This window comes from Nesoenas mayeri (genome assembly GCF_963082525.1).
Source record: "Nesoenas mayeri genome assembly, chromosome: 4".
Classification (NCBI taxonomy): domain Eukaryota; kingdom Metazoa; phylum Chordata; class Aves; order Columbiformes; family Columbidae; genus Nesoenas; species Nesoenas mayeri.
Window position 1 is genome coordinate 19482581 of NC_137540.1, and position 21698 is coordinate 19504278.

Here is a 21698-nt window from a genome sequence, read left to right on the forward strand (position 1 = left end):
ATCCCTTGCCATGGCAGCATGGAGAGGTGCTTCAAGGCCACTGGGATGGGCACCCATCACCCAGCGAGGCCCGCAGCCCACCCCAGTCCCTGACAAGAGGTGCAAAGACATCTTCCCCCCACCGGCTCCCATCCCAAGGACGCGAGGCAGCAAAGCAGGTTACCACACATGGGAAAACTGGGTCCGTCCACTTGCCCAGCGCAGACCTCAGAGCGTGCCCACAGAGCACAGGCAGGGTGCTGAGGCTCACCTGCGTGGGGCATGGTGATGGTCTCATTGGCGTTGCTGGAGCCCACGTTGTAGATGACCACAGCAGAGGCGTTCTGGGCAGCGGCGTGGCGGATCTTGTCCTTGTAGGTGCAGTTGCCCCGCGGGATAAGGGCCACCCAGCTCTTGCCTGGCGCCGGGGTGTTGAAGCGGGTGCTGGGGTCGCAGGCGTAGCGGTCTGTGGGCGAGACAGAGAGGGCCACCTGCCCGCGGGCGTCCTGTTTGGGCGACTGCTCGCCGTAGCGCCCGCACTCGCTCTTCTCGCTGCGGAGCTCGGCGCTGCCGGCCGCCGGGTCGGCGTAGGTGATATTGACGAAGGCCGTGTACCACTCCTCCTTCTCGGCCACGGTGAAGTCCAGGCACAGCAGATGCACGAAACAAAAGGACAGCAGCCATGTTGAGAGAGCCAGGCTGCGGCACGCTTGGATTACAGACATTGCCATCTTCATCTGCCGGGCCCCCCCACCCCGGCCGGCCCGCCCGCCCCCGCCCGTCTGCGCCGCGCCTGTGCGTGTGGCGCGCCCGGAGCAGCCGGCTCCGTGCGGGGCGGCGCTGCTCCCGCCGGCCGCCGTGCGGGGAAGGGAAGGGGGAGGGGGGCCCTCCCCTCTCTGCAGCCTGTCGCCTAATTCATGCCGGGGCCGTTTGATTTCCTCGGGCTGGCCCCGTCTCCGCCCTCCCTCCCCCGCCGCCTTGCTTCCTCCTGCCCCTCTCCCCCCTCCCTCGCCCTGCGCCGCACAGCTGCCTCCCCCGCTGCTGGCAGCCCGGCCGGGAAGGCGCAGTGGAGGGGGGGTTTCCACACGCACACACACGCCGGGCGCCGCGCCCGCCCCGGCCCTGGCCCCGCGGAGGGGCTGCGCTCCCGGGGTGCGGGGCGGCGGGGCCGCCGGGCGGGGCAGCGGCGGCGCGGCAGCGACACCTGCCGGCAGCGGAGCGGCAGCGTGGGAGCCGCCGGGGCCCCCCGGCCCCGCCACGGGGGTTGGGGCCGAGGCCAAGGGAGAGGCGCCGGGTCCGGCAGGCTGCGCACAATTAGTCGGTCACACCTTCAACTGGTTGTTTTATCCGCGATTCTTTTATTATCATCATTATTTATTTTCTCCTTTCCGGGCTGCTGCAGTGTAGGTTAAGAAAATGGCAAACGTGAACGTTGCAATCTAATTCTGCCACGGAGCTTAGAGGGATCATCGCTTGTGTATTTTTAAAAGTTATTTACCTCTGCGTGCAGGTTTTAAAAGACAAACCGAAGGCATTTCTTACTCTACAGCTCTGAATGAGGCTGGCACATGCATTTACCAAAACGGGATATGCAACTGACAGGGACAAAACCAACATAGAAGTGAAACCTCTGAAACTGACAAAGCAGCTCTCTTGAAACACTCAAGAATAGTCCAATTTTGACTCAATGAAAGCCCAGATTTGGGGATTTTTAACATATAGAACACCCAAAGACAGTTTTGGCCAAGACTTAAAAGCCTTTCACACCAATAGGGTCAAAATGCAACCGTCTATCCTAGTGCAAGTGAGTAGCAAAAATCTGCTTTTCCATAACTGTGTTCAATAACAGAACATTTCACAAAATGAATATATATTGCCTGTTTTATCCTGCTTGTTATTAAAATCTGCTGCTAGAAATACCATGCCCTTCCATTTAGATGAGATGCCCACGTATCTCGCTAGCATCAATATTTGCCTGTTTCCAGTCTACATTCACAGCTGCCATTGATGTAAATAATCAGATGACAACATTAACTGTACTTTACACGCATGCAAATGCTGCTTTGAAAAAGCTAATTTCCCAAAGTTGAAAAAAGTGAATTTGGGAGAAAAATGTACAGGTGAACAAGGGAATAAAATTGAGAGGTTTACAGGCAAATATGGTAGGTTGACAAAAATCTGCCATCGAGCAAGAGAACAACTTTCCTTGAAAGCCCATTCCTGGAGAAGTGAAGTCAGCAACTAAGAAAAAAAAATCCCATGTAGAAGTAACATTGAGGAATGAAAGCAGATGGCAATCAACATTAATTAGAAAGTGTTGAGATGTCATAAGGGAAGCAAAAGCCATAAAGGGAAAATACATGCCTGGAAGGGCTATGGGCAATAAAGCATTTGTATATTTGCAAAAGTAAGAAGCATTATTAGAATAGAAGGCAGAAAAGGCGTAAATAATCAATAAATATTTCAGGTTTATATTTGGAAAGAATGGGAGGATGTGTTTGCCAGATTATTGACTCATAAAAAAGAGATTAAGCAGCATATGAAGAACATATTAAAACAAGCAGACCTGGAAAAATGGCTCACATGAATCCCAAAAGACTGAGCAGGAGGGTGGAGAGAATAACCAGCTCTCTGAGACTACTTCAAGTAAATCTTGGCATAACAGGAAAATCTTGAAAGACTGAGTGTTCAGTTTCCTGATAAGATCCAGAAAAACTAATTATGGTGACCAGGTTGTTACAGGCTGGTTAGCCTAACGTTAACTAACGCCAAAAAAAACCTCAACCAACCAACCAACAACAAGAACCATCCAAACAACAACAACAAAACCCAAAACAAAACAACTCCCCAAAAAACCCAAACAAAACCAAAACAAAAAACCAACCCCACAAACAAACAAAAAAACAAACACAAGAGAAAAAAAATCCAATGTATGGCTAAACTTTCTTTTTATGGGAAGTGGCCCACCAAAAAAACATGATTCATGTTTTTGCGAGGAAATGATCAGGTACAGAGCCGTGGCTGTAACAGGTTTTTGAAAGGTATGTCATGCAGTGATACACAACATTCTCATTGCATGTGTAACCTATTAGGGACTAGACAAGATAAACTTAGTCAAAACAGAACATATTTTAATAAGCTCAATGCAAAAATACGACTCCAGGTGATCAAAACTGCTGGCCACTCCGCAGCAGAACTGAGGAGTTCGTGGTTTATTCTGCACACAGGGGAGGGTTTGGGGGTCAGAGTAGGGAGGAATTGTGCTGTACTCCTAGGGGAAAGGGACCTAAAGAGGATGGAGCTACCCTTCAGGTATTCCAGAGGAGTAACAAGTAGGAGTGGGGAAGCAATTTTCTCTCTGCATGAAGCATCAGAGAAATAGATACTGGAAGCTGTCCAGTTTTGGTATCTGCATTTTAAAAGGGGTATTGAAACACTGGAGAAGGTTAAGAAAGGAACCCTTAAAATAATTTGAAGTAATTCCCCTCTGGGGAGAGACTTCAGGTACCTGATCTATTCAGCTTTTCAAGAAAAGAGGCGATATGATTACATTGTGTAAGTACAGGGATGTAACAGCAGGTACTAGCAGACTGTTCAAGCTAGTGGCTAAAGGCATAACAAGAACCAAAATTTCAATTTGACAATGCAACTTAGATAAAAAGTAGCTGTTAAACAGTGATTGTCCATTGGAGAAAATTCAGAAGTGAGACTGTCCTGGGAAGTGAAAGACAAACAATAAAAATATGACTGGAAATCACGTTTTATTAAAGTGGAAGATATGTAACGCTTCACAATTAATTTATAATCTAGAGATTTCTTCTCACCTTAAAAGCACTGCTGAATAAAAACAACAGGATATTTTACTACTTTTGTTACTGAAAGCTGAACTACAATTAACTAGGTTTGTGCTTTGACTTAAAACCACCCAGTTTGGTATAATGGTTGATGGTAGTTCTTCCCGTATTTTTTGTTCCTGTAGATAGGGACATCCAAGGCTCTCCCTTTGCCAGGCTCCCCAGAGCTCCATTCTGTTACCCACCATACTTTCAATGAACATCCAAGCAGCCATAATATGTCTCCTCTCAGGCCAGCAAGATGTTTGCCACCACCTTACCCCAGACTATTCTCTCTCATTCAAAACAGCCCAAACCCTGTGACTTTCATCCCACTCCAGCCTCCACAGAAGCAGAAAGGCACTCGTCCAGCATGTTCACAAATCACCTTGCCTGGATTACAGTGAAAAACACTCTGCTTTTATACTTTGTAGAAGGTTACAAGACCATCATATTCAAACTTGAATCCGTGGAATATGGTCACACATTCATTCCACAAGTAGAAGTGGCATGTGGGGAACTCCAACTCCAGATTCTGGATATACAGAAACTCAGAAGCTGGATTTAGGTATTCGCTACATGACTGCCTCTAATATGTGCCACAATACTTTGTTAGATATTGCCCTTTCACAAGGTAAAAATCATTAGTTTATACCCTCTTTCTGTTTAAATGGTAACTGGTTATGCTTAGATAGTGCTGGATTTGATGTTTGTACCCAAAATTTCAAACCATCTCAAAGAGAATGGATAGAAATTGCTTCGATTAAAGGTGAGGAATCTCTTCCAGGTTGCTAAGCCCCTCTGTCATGGAATCCCACAGTATTTTGCAGACATCTATCTCAGCCTGTTGGGACAATCATTGCCAAGAGGTAAAATGGCAACAGGTTCTAGAGGTAGGCTCTTGAAGACTAGGCTGCCTAAATTCTGCTGAAGTAGGCATTTACCTGGAAGCTAGGAATCTTAATCCAGAATAATACTGAAGATGGCATTGCAGGGTGTTGAGAAAGCCTACATTAGGCACGTGGCTCCCTTAACGGAAAGAGCCTCCAGCAAGCAATTCAGACCGTGCAAACTTGATGCCTTACACTGTATATAGGATCTGGATGCATTCAGAGGTCAGTGATCCAGTGTTGAGCTGGACACAGGCAAAAACAAACCTGTGGAATATACACATCACATGGTAGGTGAGAAACCCCATCTCTCTGCTCTTGGGAGCTTTGAGGTTGGCAGCTCAGTTCCCTCTGCACTGAGAGTGATGAGTCCCCACAGGGGTGGAACGCCAGCAGGTGAAGGCTGGGAGAGATCTGGGGTTGGAGTTAGCTCCAGTGCTGCCTGAGGGCTTCTTGATGCTGATGGACAGCAGGAAAAGTTGGCTGAAATACTATCTCTCTGCAGGTGCTGAGTTCTATTTCCTTCCCTAGCTATGAGACTGAAATTGATTCTTGTTTACAGCTGGAAAAGAACAGAAGAGATGTTAACACCGGGAGACCACACAAATGACAAAGCAATACTATCACCTCACCCATTTGCTGTCAATACTGTGCTTTGAGTTAAAAAAAAATGAGCAAGTTTGTTCATTTACAGAGTTAATTGAGCAATACATCTTTTCTTGACTTAACTGACATTTCTAATACTCCATCCGTCTTCTTATTCATATGCTAATAGCTATATTGCCTGTAACTTTATTATAGTATCCTGCCTTAGATGGGAATACTACTTCATTCTTCTGGAACATTGTTTGAATTACTATAGCTGCTGCTGTGGTTCTGGTTTCATTCACTTAGGCCAATTTAATATTCTTGATAATGCTCTAATGCTCCAAAGAAATCTTCAGAGTGAAGTTCCAGAAAAAAAAACCCACATGTTCCAGACAAGATAAACTCCTCACTGGAGTTATAGGAAAGGTTCAATAGAATTTATAGGGAAAATGACATTTTCATTTAAAATTATTGAAAGAGTTGAAAGGACTTTTATCTTGTTTGATCCCTAATATGTTTTCAGATCCTTATTAAGTTTTCATAGTGAGATGGTGCTCCCTGTGTCCCAGACACAAAAATCACCATGTCTTATCATATTTGTTTAGTGTCTGCTTTTGGTACAGGGATTTTTTTTGCAAACTACAAGAACACAGGAGATTGCTGATGATGAATATCCTTCTGCCTGTTCCTTCTTCTATTATAGCTTCTTAAAAATAAAGAGCATTTGAAAGAAACATATCTCCTTTCTGCAATTTCTTTCTCTTCTGTAATGGCTCACCCAGCTCCCTTAAACTTCCAGATTTTTCCACTTTTCTCATTAATCTCACATAGAGGCTTACTAAGCCCTCAGTCAAAATATTGGCTTTTTCTTTGTGACATAAAAATATAAAAAAGTTTGTATTCTCCTGTTACTACGTTCTTTTCATTGCTTTCCTATAAAGGGAGTTACTTAAACCCCTTACTTGGAGAAAAAGTGAACCAACAAAATCCATCCCCAGCACTTCCCCCTGTCCAACCATGTGGTTTCTCCTGCAGTACACCAGTGACTCCACTACAAGTGCTCACCTTACTTACTGCTCCTTTTCTACCTGTCTCCTCCTAAGGCAGAGCATGTGTAACCAAATATATCCAAGGTTTTTCAGGACCTAACAAACTACTGCTATTAAGCTTACCACCTTCCACAGCCTACAGCATGGAGGGAAGGGAGGGAACTACTGTGATTAGCATCAGATCCAGGTACCTTCATCTTCTTTCTTGAACAGTCAGACAGACTGACTGGAGACAGCCTTTAGCTTAAGTGTGGGATAAGGCTCAAATTTGTACCTCTGTATCTGTGCTAGCTGCTCTGGTGCTGACACACACACGAGCAAAATGCAGTCCTTCTATGGCAGAATTTCTTAACACACAAGAACTCACACTCCAAAATGGTGCCAGTTCCTGCTGTTATAATAATCTTCCAAGGGAAATATTGTGAAGAACCTAAAAGAAGCTGTAACTTATAATAGAGATACTTTCAAAAAAATCAGACAAATTGGAAATGTATTAGCCAAGAGTGTGTAAAGAGTTGAACTTGCTGCAGAAGCTGCATAGAAATGTGTGATTAGAGATCATCTGTGCCTCACGCTGAAAGTTCGTGTGATCTGGAATGAAGAGAGTCATGCTAAGTTCTAGTTAGGTGGCTCATAACTTCTGTGGTATAATGATAAATCTTGGAAGTAGAGGTTGACAGCTACATGCCATTCTCTAATGCCTAAAAGAAATACAGAGTTAAGTCCTTCTGCTGAAAAACACACTGTCTGCTGTGGACAGCATACATTAAATATTACTGCAGTTTTCAAATTAGTGACAGAATCCTGCTTCACGCTATTCTGGTCAAAACATATCGGTGACTGTGCTACAGAGGAGGTAGTCTTTGCACGGACAAAGTTTCTTGCTCAACAGATATCCTGCATCTTGCTCCTTAAGCAATCATCAGAAGAACAGGGTGCAGAGCTGTAAAATGCAATATTCACCTCACCAAGACTACACAAGTTGAATGACATAGTCACAACAACAGATTTTCCAGTGGCTCAGCTTTTGAAAGGAGTCCCCTAAAATTCTTCCACCATGAAGCTATTAATTGCCAGCAAAGTAGGTGTGTGAGAGGAGACAAGCTACATGCACACAGCTATGGTTAGGAGATGGTGCTTACAAGGGATATTTCCTTTATGGTATCACACTTCCATAAACCTATCACACTTAGATCAAAAGCTGAGTGTACTCAGTAACACTGAGATGCTAATGTTTGTCAAGACTTCCATCGATAAGCCTCTGAATGTACTAACGAAAAACAAATATACACAGGATAATGGTGGGAATGTTTATATGGCAGAAATCAGACATACACAGAGATTCCCAGTCGTGCTTTAGAGACAGGAAGCATATACCTGAATTAACTGGGCATTTTCCCATACTAATACACCTTGCTGCTGAGCTTCAGTAGAGCATTTATACAGTGCCACACAGGCAGCAAAAACAGACACTTGGCTAAATGGAAAATGGGAACATGTTCTGTTGAAAACAGATTCCTGGGACTGATCATAGTTAATTTGATCATTAATGACCATGGTGCATCTAAACAAAATGGGAAATTCATTGATGACATAAAGTAAGGTGCCATTCGCAATAGAAAGGCACATATAGAATCCAGGATAACCTTATTGATCTGACTGAGAGATGTGATGAAATTCAATAGTACATGATGCCAGGTCATAAATTTACAGACTAAAAATACATATTTCTGCTCTTAACTGGAAGTTCATTGGTTGGGATACTGGTTCATGAGATGTCGATGTCACAATGATTCCATTAACCTCCCCCCCACTTCAAATGTGGCCTTACAATGCATCAGCAGTGATGAGGAGGACACAAATCGTCTCATACGAGGCCTCAAGAAAGTCCAGCTGGAGTTCTGTGTGAGAGGAACTGCACTTGTAGAAGATACAAAAATGGGCAGCTAAGAGAGTGAGGGAATGAAGAATTACTTGTGAAAAACATAAAAGCTTGGCAATAAGGGAAAGGCTGAAGGGGACATGATCGCTCCTTATTATATATCAGAAAGGCTGAAAATAGCAGTTTAGGATTTGGCACTTAAAAAGATTGCAAGTTGATCATACTTAAATGAATACACAAAAAACGAAGGAAAGCTTTTGATTAACAGAACTGTGACATTTTCTAATTACCTAATTTGAATTAAAGAAGACATGATAAACTGATGTGAAGGAATTATTAAATGAGTGCATGCAATAGCAAGGTTTGGACTAGACAACCAAGGAAACGCCCTTTGTCAATATCCATACTTAGCTTTAAAAGTTGATGGGATATTTCTTTCCTTTCCCTCCCCCCAAAATAGCATAAATAGTATTATTGAAAGACACCAGATGGTGCTGTCATAGACTGTTTTATAAGTTCAGTACACTCGGACATTCATTTTTACAGGTTATGGCCAAAATGCTGTGTAGCTGTGTCACGTTAAGGATATTTTATGGTGTTCCTGCATATGCTATTAAAGTTTGTTTGCTGCTTAGATCTGTGACTGAACACATTCTTAGAAGCAGTGCTACTGCTCAAAGGAAGTATTTTCTTATGTAGATATTAAAATTCCACTTCAGACAGCATTTCTACCACTGGTTTGAACAGAAGTTGCATTGAATCCTAGGAATGCCAAGCACAAGAAAAAGATAAGAGCCTTGGATTTTGCTGTCTCATTTTTTTAAATTTCCTTCATTGGATCTTTCTTTAAATACAGTGGAAGGCTATTTGTTACCTGGTCTGCAAGTTAGACTATAGCCTATGAAGACTTCAAACATAGAATTAATGGAAAATTTTGATGTCATTTAAGAATTGGATAGAGCTCAGATGGGTTTTATTAATTTGAGGCTATTATCAGTGCTCATCCTCTTTCTGCGTTAGATTTCTGTCTTCCTATAAGGCTAGTCTGTAAAAACTGAGTCTTCCAAATTCATCATTTAAATACTTCAGACACTGCATTTAGAGTTTAGATAATAGCCTTATCCTTTGTATTGTGTCCTCTTATCTCATACATTTATAAACTGTTTATCACTACAATTAGAATTACAGAGAAATTATCCTTGCAGGGTAAGAACTGATGAATGATTTATAAGTACTTTTAGCAAAAAAGTCATTCAAGGAAGTTTGCTCATCAAGTCCTATTTCTAATCTCAGATGTGAGCTTTTTCTGCTATATAGAATTGAACAGAACAGTTTGCAATAACATTGTTTGTCTGACAGAGTTAAACTCAAATTGCTCAAATCCTTTTATTGCATTGCACCTTTATTTGGCATATGTCTTAGTGAATATATCGTCTAAAAGCTTCTTTTGATGAACAGACTAAAGGTTTTGTTGACATACAAGTCAACATAATGGTTCATTATAACATCGTCTTGGGAGAAGAGGAGGCTTTTCTAGAGTCAGTATGGGTTTGTTTGTTTTTGTTATAGATTGCAAAGACTAATTAGGAGTCCTGTAAGACGGTCCATTATGATCACCTATTCTGATTTCCTACAATGCTAATGATGTTATTAACATTTAAACTGTTAATATTGTTTTTAATATCATATATCATTCCTAGGTCCGTGTTTTATGAGTCATTAAAAAAATCAACTTGTTAGCATTTCAGGGAATTATATAGTGTTTATATCCCATTACACTCTTCAAACTTCACAAACTAATTTTTGATCTTCAAAGTAAGGTTGTAGAAATTCATTAGTTGACTCCTAAACTACCGGTGAACATAGACAGAAGTTACTTGCACTATAACTAATTTTCCTCTCACTATCCAAACTGACAATAAAAACTAGCAAAATGTTTCAATAGGTGATAAGGCTGCTCCACTCGTTTTATAGATGACAAGAAGTATATATAAATGAATTTAGAAAAGAACTAAGGTTCTTTTCTCTAGGCATAGCACGGCCTTGTTCTGTTTTCTTTACCTTGAATACTTTAGTCCTAAATAGAGTGCTTTGTTTAGTCACTGAATGTAACTACCTGTTTGGACAAATATAAGCCAACAAGAAGTTTTCTCCCCAAATGCCTGCTTGCTTCCAAACAGCCCAGAGAGATCTAAGAAAAATATTTTATCCAATTTATCAAATATTAAGCCTTCCACAGCCCACCTTTCATAAAATCAGCTTTTAGGGCAAGCTTTTGGAAGACAAGAGGCTGAAATGACTTGTCAGGAAGTCCTCAACCCTTTAGTCTGTTAGGAACTTCAAAGCGTTGGGAGAAAGCAAATAGAGAGTTTCTCTCCACCTTGATGCAGGAGAAGCCTCACAGGCACTCCTCACCACCGTGCTGCAGGGGCAAGGGGAAGGAAGGACATGACTGAGAAACATTGCTTTGCGCTCTTAAGAGTAATGAAAAATCATATGATCAGTGATGTGTGTGCAAGTTTTACAGATAGCTATACTTGAGAGTTTCCTGCCAATGTTCTGCTTTTTCAAAAATTCCTATTTATTATTATTATCTTCTAGGAACAGTGATTATTTTGGCTGAAAGGTCTCTTGGATGAGTGTCCTGTCTTTGAGCAGGAAACATCTGTATCTTTCTTCTCTAGTTCCAAATAGAAGAAAAAGTGCAACAAAACGAAAATGCTCCATTCCCTCTGTATTTAAAACTTTTAGGGCAATTCTGTGGTACCTGGTCACTAGCTGATCCCTTAGTACAAGGAAGCCCTTGATAGACATCCTCAGAGTTAATCTGTGGCTGGGGTCATCCCCCCAAGGAACCGACTGCTCATATAAGTTAGTTTAGGCTGCTCCTATGTGTTTAGCACTTTACCTGACCCCAGAAATTTGACCAACCTTGGTCAAATACCTTGCAGTATTTGGAAGCAAGCTGGAAGCTTACAAGCAGTAGCCACAGTGCAACATTTCTCTGCCTTTCAGAATGGGAGAGCTATTGACTCCTGGGAAGAAGAAAACCAATCCCAAAGAAGAAAACCCATCATTTGTGTCCTATGTCTGTTTTGGCCACCCGAGAGTGGAGACAATGGGCCGGTGCCTGGTTCTGACAGAGGTTAGGAGCAGACCACGACAATGCTTGCATGTAGGCACCACTTCATACCTGCTTGACTGTGTAGTAATGTTCATGTGTGGTGGTTTCTAAATTTGGGTTTATCACAGACCTTCTGATATCCTGTGGACACCAATTAGTCCTGGACAACACCGTGACCACTAACCATAGAGATACAGAAACTGGGGTAGGTGGAAAATAAACATAACCTGTACTTTACGTGCTGCAATCCAAAAATAGTAGCAACATTTCCACACGATTTAGGAAATATTTGTGCTGTTTTCATGCATATCAGAGTGATTTGTGCAAAAAGAAAAGTGTTTTATTCTGGCGATCTATTTTTAATGATGTTCAGCCTAATGATTTATTCACAGAACCTTGGAGATGGATGTATTTCAGCGGACATACAATCTATATGAATTGGCATCCCACTTCTGAATGGTCAAAACAAGGAAACACATTGGAATGTACAAAAAGCCCTATGATAAGCTGATGCGAGGTGGTCTGTCCTCTCAGCATTGCCTCCAGCTCATATTATATTGCCTTCCAGAAATGACTACCTTAAGCTTTGAAGCACAGTATCTTTGCTTCGTGCTAGCATCAACCACCAGAAAGATGCACTCTGAAATACCTAACAGTTCAGTCTCTGAGCTTTCCGATACTCTCAGTCACAGTGACATCCTGTGGTAATTAATTCTATTGAGTCTTTCTCCCCAAGGTTATCGAGAAGTTTAGATGCGCTCCTTCACCGGCACATTCAGACGAGAAAATTTTTATATTGACTTCCCAGTCTTCAAGCTACAAATTTTACATTAATATTGGAAAAACATAACAAAAGAAAACTGGCATGCTTTAGTTCTGTACACAGCCACCAAGAGCTATTTACACATTCACGGCTTACTGCACTATCTAGCAGAGGCAGAAAGAAAGTCTAGCAAGGGTTTTGATGCCATACAAAAGAGAGATAGTTTTCTCCCTCAAACACACTGATGGTTTAAACCGTGTTTCAAGTCAGTCGAAAGATTTTTAATTTTCAGACGATGGCTGAATATAAACAATTTCAACTTAAATAATACAAGCTTTTTACAAGATTAAATGGAACATTCCGAGCATGAAGTATCATTAAAACCACTAACAATGTGAATGTAAATCAGATTATTTATAAGGAAGTAATTTTAGAAACAAATTTTTCATGAGCTGATGTAGAATGTTTTGTCTCTGCTTCAGTCAGCATAAACAGTAAAAATATAGTGCTTTCCTGTATACTAACATAGTGCTACTTTTGGGTCACACACATTTAGACTGATATGAATATTTACCTAAAAGGCTTCAATTACACAAAGTTTATTTGCTTTTCTGTTTCACTTTTTTTTTTCTTTTTTTTTTTTTTTTTAATCCCATCTCAGTTTAGAACATCAACCTCAATGTGAGTGAAATTGTAGCAAAAAGGCAAAACCATACTCTCTGACAGTAAGCTCCTATTCCCTATTTAAATAGAGGACTTGGATGGGAATCATTACTGTCGCGGGCAATATTGTGACTCTCCCGAGTTTAATAAAAATTCAAGCGCCCTTTTACATGGGACAAAATTAAAGGTTTACCAGATGACCACAAGAGGTCATGATTGCTCCATGAAAACAGTTTCTCTGCAGTCTAGTGAAAAAGATGCTGGTCTCTTAGACGTATTGGATTTACTCACTATTTAGACGAGTTAAAGAATATAAAACTAGCACAACGGAGATTTTGTCTTCTCCATTTAAAAAGGAAAAGAAGTTTCTGCAATAAATTCACGGCAATTTCTTAAAACAGGTACCTTTATCCTGAATACATCTTTTCTCACTTTCCTTAAATTTCTTTTTTTGATCATTTCCACATACTCATAGTTCAACTTTAACACGAGGATAAAAGAAGAAGATATTATTTTGGTTATTCTTCTTGCTAGGAGAAACAGCTTATTAGTCCAAAAGAATGGATGGTAAAATTATAGTTCACGTCCTTCCTTAAGTGACCTTTTGACCTTCTACAATCAACTCTGTCCCTTGTCCCATTCTTAACTTTAAAAAACAGTTGAAATATCATGGAAATGCTTCTCTCTACTTCTCTTTTTTTTTTTTTTTTTTTCTTCTTTTTAATCTCACTAGCATTAGGAAGTAGAAAAGTTTGAAAACTGTTTAATACTCAGAGCCTTCCAGAGATTTTCTTACACCTAAAACTTGCCTTTTTTTTTTTCCCCCACATAATCTCTTGAAAATTATACTTTCTTAACCACACTTGCACCTAAAAATTCTTATCTAGAAACACATCTCATGTTCTTACAGGAGCTTCACCAGTCTCATGTATTTATAGAAACTTCCTTTTGTCTTGTCCTGGCAAATGCTATCTTGCCAATTCAGAGCACTGTTCAAAGAAGATCATCTTATCTTTGCCTTTTCCCTTGTTTCCCTATATTCCTCTACCAGCTCTTCCTTCCTGGTCACACAGAATATTTGCTACCAGCTTCACCTCGAGAGGCATCGCAATCTCTCTTGGGTTTGCCCCTGATGCATCCTCACCCACCTCGCCATCCTTCTGCCCATGATGCCAGCCCCTGCTGCCCATGCTGCCAGTCCCTGCTGCCCACTCACTTCCCAAAAAGCGCTGCCACGGTTTTGTCCACCTGCTTCGCACAGAAGAGCAAATCACCCTGTCTTCCTTCAAAAGTCTCCTCGAAATCCGTGTCAATTATTCAAGTGGCAAAATATCAAACCCAACGTAGTCAGGCAACCGGTTTGCTCTTATCACTGCCAATTCTCCTTACCTTAGTCTTTCCCAGTCTTTCTCATAAGCTCATCTGTATCCAGCTGTAAGCTCTTTTCTGTATGTTTATGATCCCTCCATTCTAAGTGCTCCTAATGCACTGAAATCAAATAAGCACAGTTTAAGGGTTTAAGTGATGAAGAAGATGGTTTGCACAATTTAATGTGGAGACACGGTCACTCTGGGAATGGGTTTGCACGTCAGCAAATTCCATCTGGTTTTGAGCAACACAGTAAACAATTTAAAATAAAAGTATTATCTTGACTACAGACTGTCTTCATTTGGGGCCTGTATGATTGCAGAGCACGTTTCCAAATCCAGTCATGGCAGAGACAATATTAAATTCACTGGAACCAACAGCAAACTCCCCTGGATTTTCAGCAGAGCTGGGATTTCATCCTCAGCTAGGTAGGCAGTTCAGAATCACATCAGCACAAAGAAATTGTTGCAGTGGCCATAGTCTCATCTGGTGATATCACCATGGAAACCTCATCACAGATCAAAGCTAACAATCCAGTACCATTCAATTAGCACCAGTGTCAGGCTATTCTCAGAAGCAGCTACGATTTATTGAAATACTAAAAGCTTGTAGGGCAGATACTGCAAAAGGAAAGAAAATCAATTCATTAATTTCATGGGTATATTACAACATGCAAATTTTCTAGCTATAGAGTATATTTGTCATTGTACTTTAAAATTGCTTTTAAATAAAGAATTCTGTGACTAATATTAATTTCATATTTTGTCCATGACTGTCCTCATCTCACTTTTTCTAACCAGCATTGCTGTTAACTAACATTAGAGAAATAGAGATTCAAGTTGAAAAGGAACTATGTTGGTAAAATAAATGTACTGCTGATGCCCATTCAACTTGCAGTACAGAGAAAACATGTTGAATATTCTGCATAATTGTATACAATTAATGTATGAGAAAAGCACAGTATTGTGGCTTACATTTGAAAGCTGTAATATACCGACTAGCACTATCAAACAGATTACTTTCTCCTCACATGGAACTGGTTATTTCTTTTGCACTATATGAATCATAGTAATGAATCTGAATACTCTAACTAGATTACTAGACCTTACAAAATAAATTTTATGTTAAATGAAGAGTGATAAAAATGTGATAAAAAAATACATAATCTAAGATTTCTTAATTTATCATAGCTACTTCCTGTAGTGCAACAAAACCAACTCCAATGGGTCTACATCTTTTTTGCCTTTCCATTGAAAACTGCAATGTATTTTACACAGAAAGAGTTATATTAATTCTTACACTAAATATGAGTGGTTTAATGTAAGATTTTGTATCTTTCACCTTCCATCAAATGAACACTGTCTGCTAAATCATATGATGCATATATACAGAAATTCTGTTAATTAATGCCCAGGTGTTACAAAAGTATGTTAACTTCCATTACTTTGCTATATTGGTTATTTCCTAGCCAGGAAATAATCTAGCCAGGTTATTTCCAGCACGGCTCTGCAACCAGTAGTGAATCCAGACCCTTTTAGGTAGTTTGAAGTTCAATATCTCCTGCACATTTCATGAAATGGGGAAAAAAAAAAGAATGATGACAGTTTTAACTCCTTTTTATTCACAAATCCTATACAAAATCTTGATTCCTTCTATGTTTAAGGGAACCCTCTCCCTGCAAATTTCTCTGCTCACGGCTTCAATCCACCATCAGCATTTGACCCCAAATATCTACTGATTTGAGCCCGAACATTTCCCAAAGTGACTGCCTTTCTTGTAGCTGTACCTACTAGTCCTTTGCTGCATTTTTTCTCATCCGTTCTGTCTGTGATTTCCTGCAGATGGCTACATAAACCCAGCTATGCTTTCTGTCTCCTTATATATTGAAGCCACACAAGCTTTCCCTGCATTATCAAGTTTTACAGGCATAACTACACCAGGGGAGGTGGCAAAGAATCCCAAGTGACAAGGGAGAGGGGTGCTACAGAGACTACACCATACCCTGGCTTAGCTAGTGCCACTTTAAGAAACCATGTTTCTATGCCACTATAACACCACCCTTCTCCTGCCATATGTTTTCTCTCTGTTACACGACATGGCCAGCACAGAGATGCCACATATGGCCTTATTGTACTCCAGCTTGCTGCCACATACTATCGGTTTAGGCTGTTGCCTCTGCTTTGAGTGCTGTACCTGCTACATCAGCTATGTGTTACTCAGATGGGTTCATGAAGCCATTGCAAAGAGAATGGTTGGAAGTCCCATCTGTTAAATAATAATAATACAAGTTATTTAGCAATTTGAATTTCTAAGAAGAACCACAATTTTACTTTTCCCCCAGGTTGCAGGGATCAGGTCTGAAATCAGCATGAAAGGCATGAAAAGCTGCAACAGGAAAGGCAAGCACAGCTAGGAGATGAAAATACAGAAAAAGGACTAGGCGTGCAGACCAACAAGGGACCAGAGATTTACCACTACAGCCCTACAAAGATGTGGGCTGAGAGGGGATCGAAGTGCCAGCCTTAGGATGCACAACCAATCTTGCCTACCTGTTAGGGCCAAGGACTGGAGCAAGGTTATATGGCCAAGAACCCATGGCCAGAAACAAGCTGAGATAACAGCCAAGTCCCACAAGCTCAGGACAGAGCCAGGATGGGGATCAACAGACACAGCATAGCCACCAAAAGCTCCAGCTGCTGTGCAGCCAGGAGACCTTTATTGCCCGCCCTGTCAGAGCAGAACCCCCCAGTCACAGTGGAGGTACCCCTGGGGTTACCTGGCAGCTGGCCAAGAGGTTCTGCTCATCAGTCAACTGCCAACAAGCCTCAGCTGGGGAAAACCTTGCAGCCCTGTCAGTCAGTGATTGAGCAGGCAGCAGGGATGTTCTCTTTCAGTTGATAATGAACACAGGCTTTTGAGGGCTGCTAATGTGTATTAGGCTATGGGAGGTGTCATCTTCCATCAGAGAATGAAAGTGGAAGGTCTGTTTCTGCAAAATTCCCCAAAGTAAAGGCAATAAAAGTTGTGTGGCTACCCATTTCCAAGCTGGATAATTGTATTTCATGTTTATCTTCATTTATCTCTGCATCCTTTTCCTCTAAGGATGTCTGTAGTATTCCCGCACTCTATTTATTAGCTGCAACTGCTCCACAAGAGATACAACTGCACAACAGAGATAGGGCAACAAACTCTCTGCAGATAATATTTGACTAGCTTTCAATAACTGCTTTTATTTTAGCATTTTGGTTCCAGCTTTGTTCTTAGATGGGCTGTGTCACACCATGTTCTCTGCAAGCCTCTAGTGTACATTGCTACATTGCAAGGATAAAATAACAGCAATAAGAAAACCACTCCAAACTCCACATCAGCTTCACCTCAGATGCAAACAATGCCATCTGACAGCTACCCAAACATTTGGATGAGATCAGCAGCAGACTAAAGAGCAACTGTTGAAGTTGGATCCAAGGAAGTCTGATGTAATGGCAGATTGGGTTACTGAAAGAATGAATCACTTCTTTAATCTTCTCTCAGGACTCCCTCCCAGTGCTTTTTAAGAGATGCATGGCACAGAGACTCTCTGCTTGTGGGTAGCCAGTTATGAAAACCAACACCATTCTCTAACAAGTATTGCTTCAAAACCTGCATCTTGCCTTCGTGGGATCAATCTCATACTGACTCACTTCATGATGCCCAGTCTTTTTAGAAAAGCTCTGGAAAGTTCATAGCAGAGGTCCATTAACTCAGGGCTCAGCCTGCCCCAAGCATACCACAGAAGCACCTGTGCAGAAGTTTCCCTGGGAGCAGAGGGTGACTTCAGAGCTCTTCTTCCCTTTGTGAGAGCCCTCCGTGGGACAGGGCTGTGACAGAGCAGAGCCAGCACACTCTCCTAGGGGATAGCCTGGTTGGACTAAATGCTCAGGCCTGTTTGTAGCTTGCAAGTGCTGCAGTGGTGCTGGGCACTCTGGCTCTCGCCCTGCCACAGGACCTAACTGGTTCTGCTGATTCTGCAGATACCGTGATAACTCCTATTTGAAGATTACTGCATAAATCTTTGAGCCATTCATTCCTGCCTAACTTGACTTCTGTGGATAGCCTTCAGGTGCCTTAATTCTTCATTTTTTATTCATTCCTGGAATTTCTTTATATTAATCTAGAGAACTACCTACTCACCTCATTTAACTTCATTTGTGCCGCACCATGGGGGTGGGAGTGATGGCATCCGATACATTAAGATGAAATGACAGACCTGTAAGTGGGAGAGGTTGTGACACAAATGTGCCTCTGGAATCCAGCGTAATGTGGGTACAAGGCAAGGCCAGGATGACAGCAGGGACAGTGGGATGCAGGGGCAGACTGGGTGAGTGTCTCATTGAAAATGCCAGACTTGGTAGGCCTATGTGAAAACACAACTAGGTAATGTAATGTAATTGCTAACTGTAATGTTAACATATGCTCAGCAAGTGAGCTCTGAAATTCTCTCCCTTGCATTCTCTCTGTACCTTCAATAAGTATTTGCAGGCTGTCACTCACATTTGACATGTACTCTCCTCATCGCCAAGTACCTCCAGTTGCCAACCCACCAAGGATGAACATTACAGTCAATGCCTGATCCTGTGCGAAGATAGACAGATCCACCAGTGACTGTGGAGATGCTTGTTGAGCTTTAGAGTGTCCCACAGTAGGGGATACATAGACATGACTCTAAGCGCATCACTTCTACCTTTCACACAAGTGTTCCCATTTTTGTTGTGCATTTTTAAGGATCTTAACTAGGGGTCCGTCTTTGATCTTCCTGGGAACTTGAAAAAGACATGGAAGAAGCTTCTGGGATGCTGAATTTACTTTAGTCCCTGAAACCTCATGAATAAATGCAGCAAGCTATGTTTTTTGACAATCCAGTTATTTGATAGCCTTGATTAAACCTTTTTAGAATGACTGGAGGCTCTGCATGTTATTTATTCATATTTGAGCACAGAAACAGTCACTCATGCATAGAAATCCTCAGTGACTCACGAAATGACGTGCTCACTTATGCATAGCAGTCCTCAGTAACTCACACACTGACACACTCCTGCCCAGACGCGCTTGGTAACATGCACAGTGACAGACTGGCCCAGAGCACTTATTTTAGAAACCCTCGCAGGCTCCCACAAGGGCCTCCTCTCCCTTGAAGCTGAAAACAAAACTCCCCAATGACTCCAGCCCACGCTGCCAAACATGCTCATCCACCTCCTTCTCTGAGCTGAGCCTGTTCTCACCACTCTGGCATTTCCCTGCTGAGGGTTCCCCTAAGGTCGCTAATGCACTTATGAAAGGAAATCTCATTTTCACTACCTTCACATTTGAATATCTTAACGCCAAAGAGCTGCTGTTCCGCTTTTTGTGTTTTATTTTGTTTTGTTTTATATGGAAATTTTACATTAAACAAGCATAATATGACAATCAAGGAGCTGAGGTGGCTCAGGGGACTTGCTATAGGCTGTGAAGTCTTTCCTTTCTAGGACAGTGCTCCAATTCATTGTAGGCTGATTTAGCTGGATTTAACTGGGGAAAAAAAGCATGCTTATTTAAAAGGCCTGAGCTCTCTGAACCTAATTAGATTTAAAATTAACTGACCAGTGACAAAAATAACACTATGCAAATAAACTCCACCAAACAGCCACCTGAAAAAAAAACAACTGGAAGTAACATTCTCTTTTCAGCTGGGTAAAGATATAAAACGCTCTGGAAACATAGTTACTGCCAGGGTCTTCTCATCCATCTTCCAGCCCAAATCTGTTACATAACTGGCTTTTGTAGGAAGCCTGGAAGGTCTTCAAGCTCAGAGTGGATCAGACCAAGAGAAGATGGCAGTGACCAAAAGATACTGCTATCTAACTTCACTTATCCTCATGCAAGTAGCAAATTCATAGCCTCAGGGCCCTATTCCTTGTAGACAAATATGTAACTTCATATAAAGCACGTAGCCACATCCTAGCTGTGGATGGCATCAGACTGCCCAATGCATGACAGCAGCAAGAAATACAATAAAACAACCAAGTAACTCCTCAAACACTCTGATGGTATGTCCAGTGACCCTTCAGACATGCACTCAAAGCAGAGACTGCCCATCTACAATGAGTCAGAGGGAATTCCATCTTCTCGAAAAGAACTGGAACTGGGCAAAAATTAGTAAAGAAACCAGATACCAGGCCAGGATGCTGTTCTCAGAAACTGCTTTTTTCTTGTCCTTCTTTTGCACTTTTACCTTAGGTACACCAGTGCTGTAGTTTTCCACCAGAGTTTTAAATAATACATAAATATAATAAAATCATTGAAACAAACTCTTCAACTCCCTCTTATACTCCGTCAAAAATGCTTTTGCTCAGCTTTTTAACACCACCACACTTGGAACACTTATTATAAAATGAAAATGTACTTCACGATACATCATCTGTTGATACGCTCTAGCTGAGATACATTACCCCACAATAAATAAAAATAAGGAGCTTAGTGAACATTGTAAGCACATGCCTATTTATAGTGACACTTCAATAACTCTAAATGTACAGGTATTTGAGAAGGAACAGAACTGTTATTACACCTTAGTACTATAAATGAAATCTAACAAATAAAATATGAGTGACAATGAATAGAAACTATTGCCAGAATATCAACTAACAGCAGAGGAACATTAACCAAATGGGGTTTCTAAATCAATCAGAATAGTGAGGACTGATATCCGTGGCTAGAAATGGTTCCAAGTCTTGTTATTCACAGTGCCATAAGCATATGATTCAACACTTGATTACTCGCCTTCAGACATTTTATTTTATAATACTGCTATGATATAATCTACAATATGAAGTTCAGTATGTAATGAATTGCTGCATGATGCTATTATAAACACTGTGTGTAATTCTGTTCTTTCTCCATAAAGCTTTTCAAAAACATGGTGAGGGCAAATAAGATGAGAGCTTGAGTTTGTGAAAGAGGTGAGAAGAGAGAGGTCCTGCAATATCAGAGAAGTGAATAGGTGATGCCAAAATTCTCTTTCGGTCCTCTGAACCAACAGCTAAACCACTCAGGTTGCATGCCGCAAAGCAAACAATCTGCTCTTCAGCTTTCATGAGCTGAATAATTTCAGCATTTAGTTCAGACAGCTCTCAGTACCACTGATATTAGTCTAATCTAAATGGAGCTAAAATTAGACAGGAAAACCATTCAGTTTGTATTTGCATAAGATTTCTACAACTGAATTCTACTGAACAAGTAAAAGCCATAATTAAAGGAGAAGAATTGCTATCTAGATAAGAAGTGACACAAAAGAGGAACATGTCACACAGCTCAGTAACTGAGAAAAAAAAACATGGAACAGCTGAAACCCTGAATTTTTTAGCACAGAAAAAGATTATGGCCTCATCTAGGCCATAATCCAACTGCCTTTGAAGTCAACAGGATCCTCCTGTGTAGCATCTTTGCCGAGAGAGCTGGTAAGCCTGGGAAAAGGTTGCCCGGAGCAGTTATGCAATCTCCACCCTTGGCAACATTTAAGATTCAGCTAGATGAGGCCCTGGCCA

The 21698-nt window shown here is 41.4% G+C and overlaps 1 protein-coding gene across 1 annotated transcript in view; it reads right to left on the reverse strand.

Annotated features, from left to right (window-relative positions):
• The window catches only part of RNF150 (ring finger protein 150), a gene marked incomplete at both ends in the record, with an annotated part of 114883 nt that extends 114167 nt beyond the window's left edge, over positions 1-716 (reverse strand). The window contains one exon of the mRNA XM_080343435.1: positions 251-716. Within this exon, the coding sequence (XP_080199561.1) occupies positions 251-716 (466 nt within the window). The remainder of the gene's footprint in view (positions 1-250) is intronic.
• Between the last annotated feature and the right edge of the window lie 20982 nt (positions 717-21698).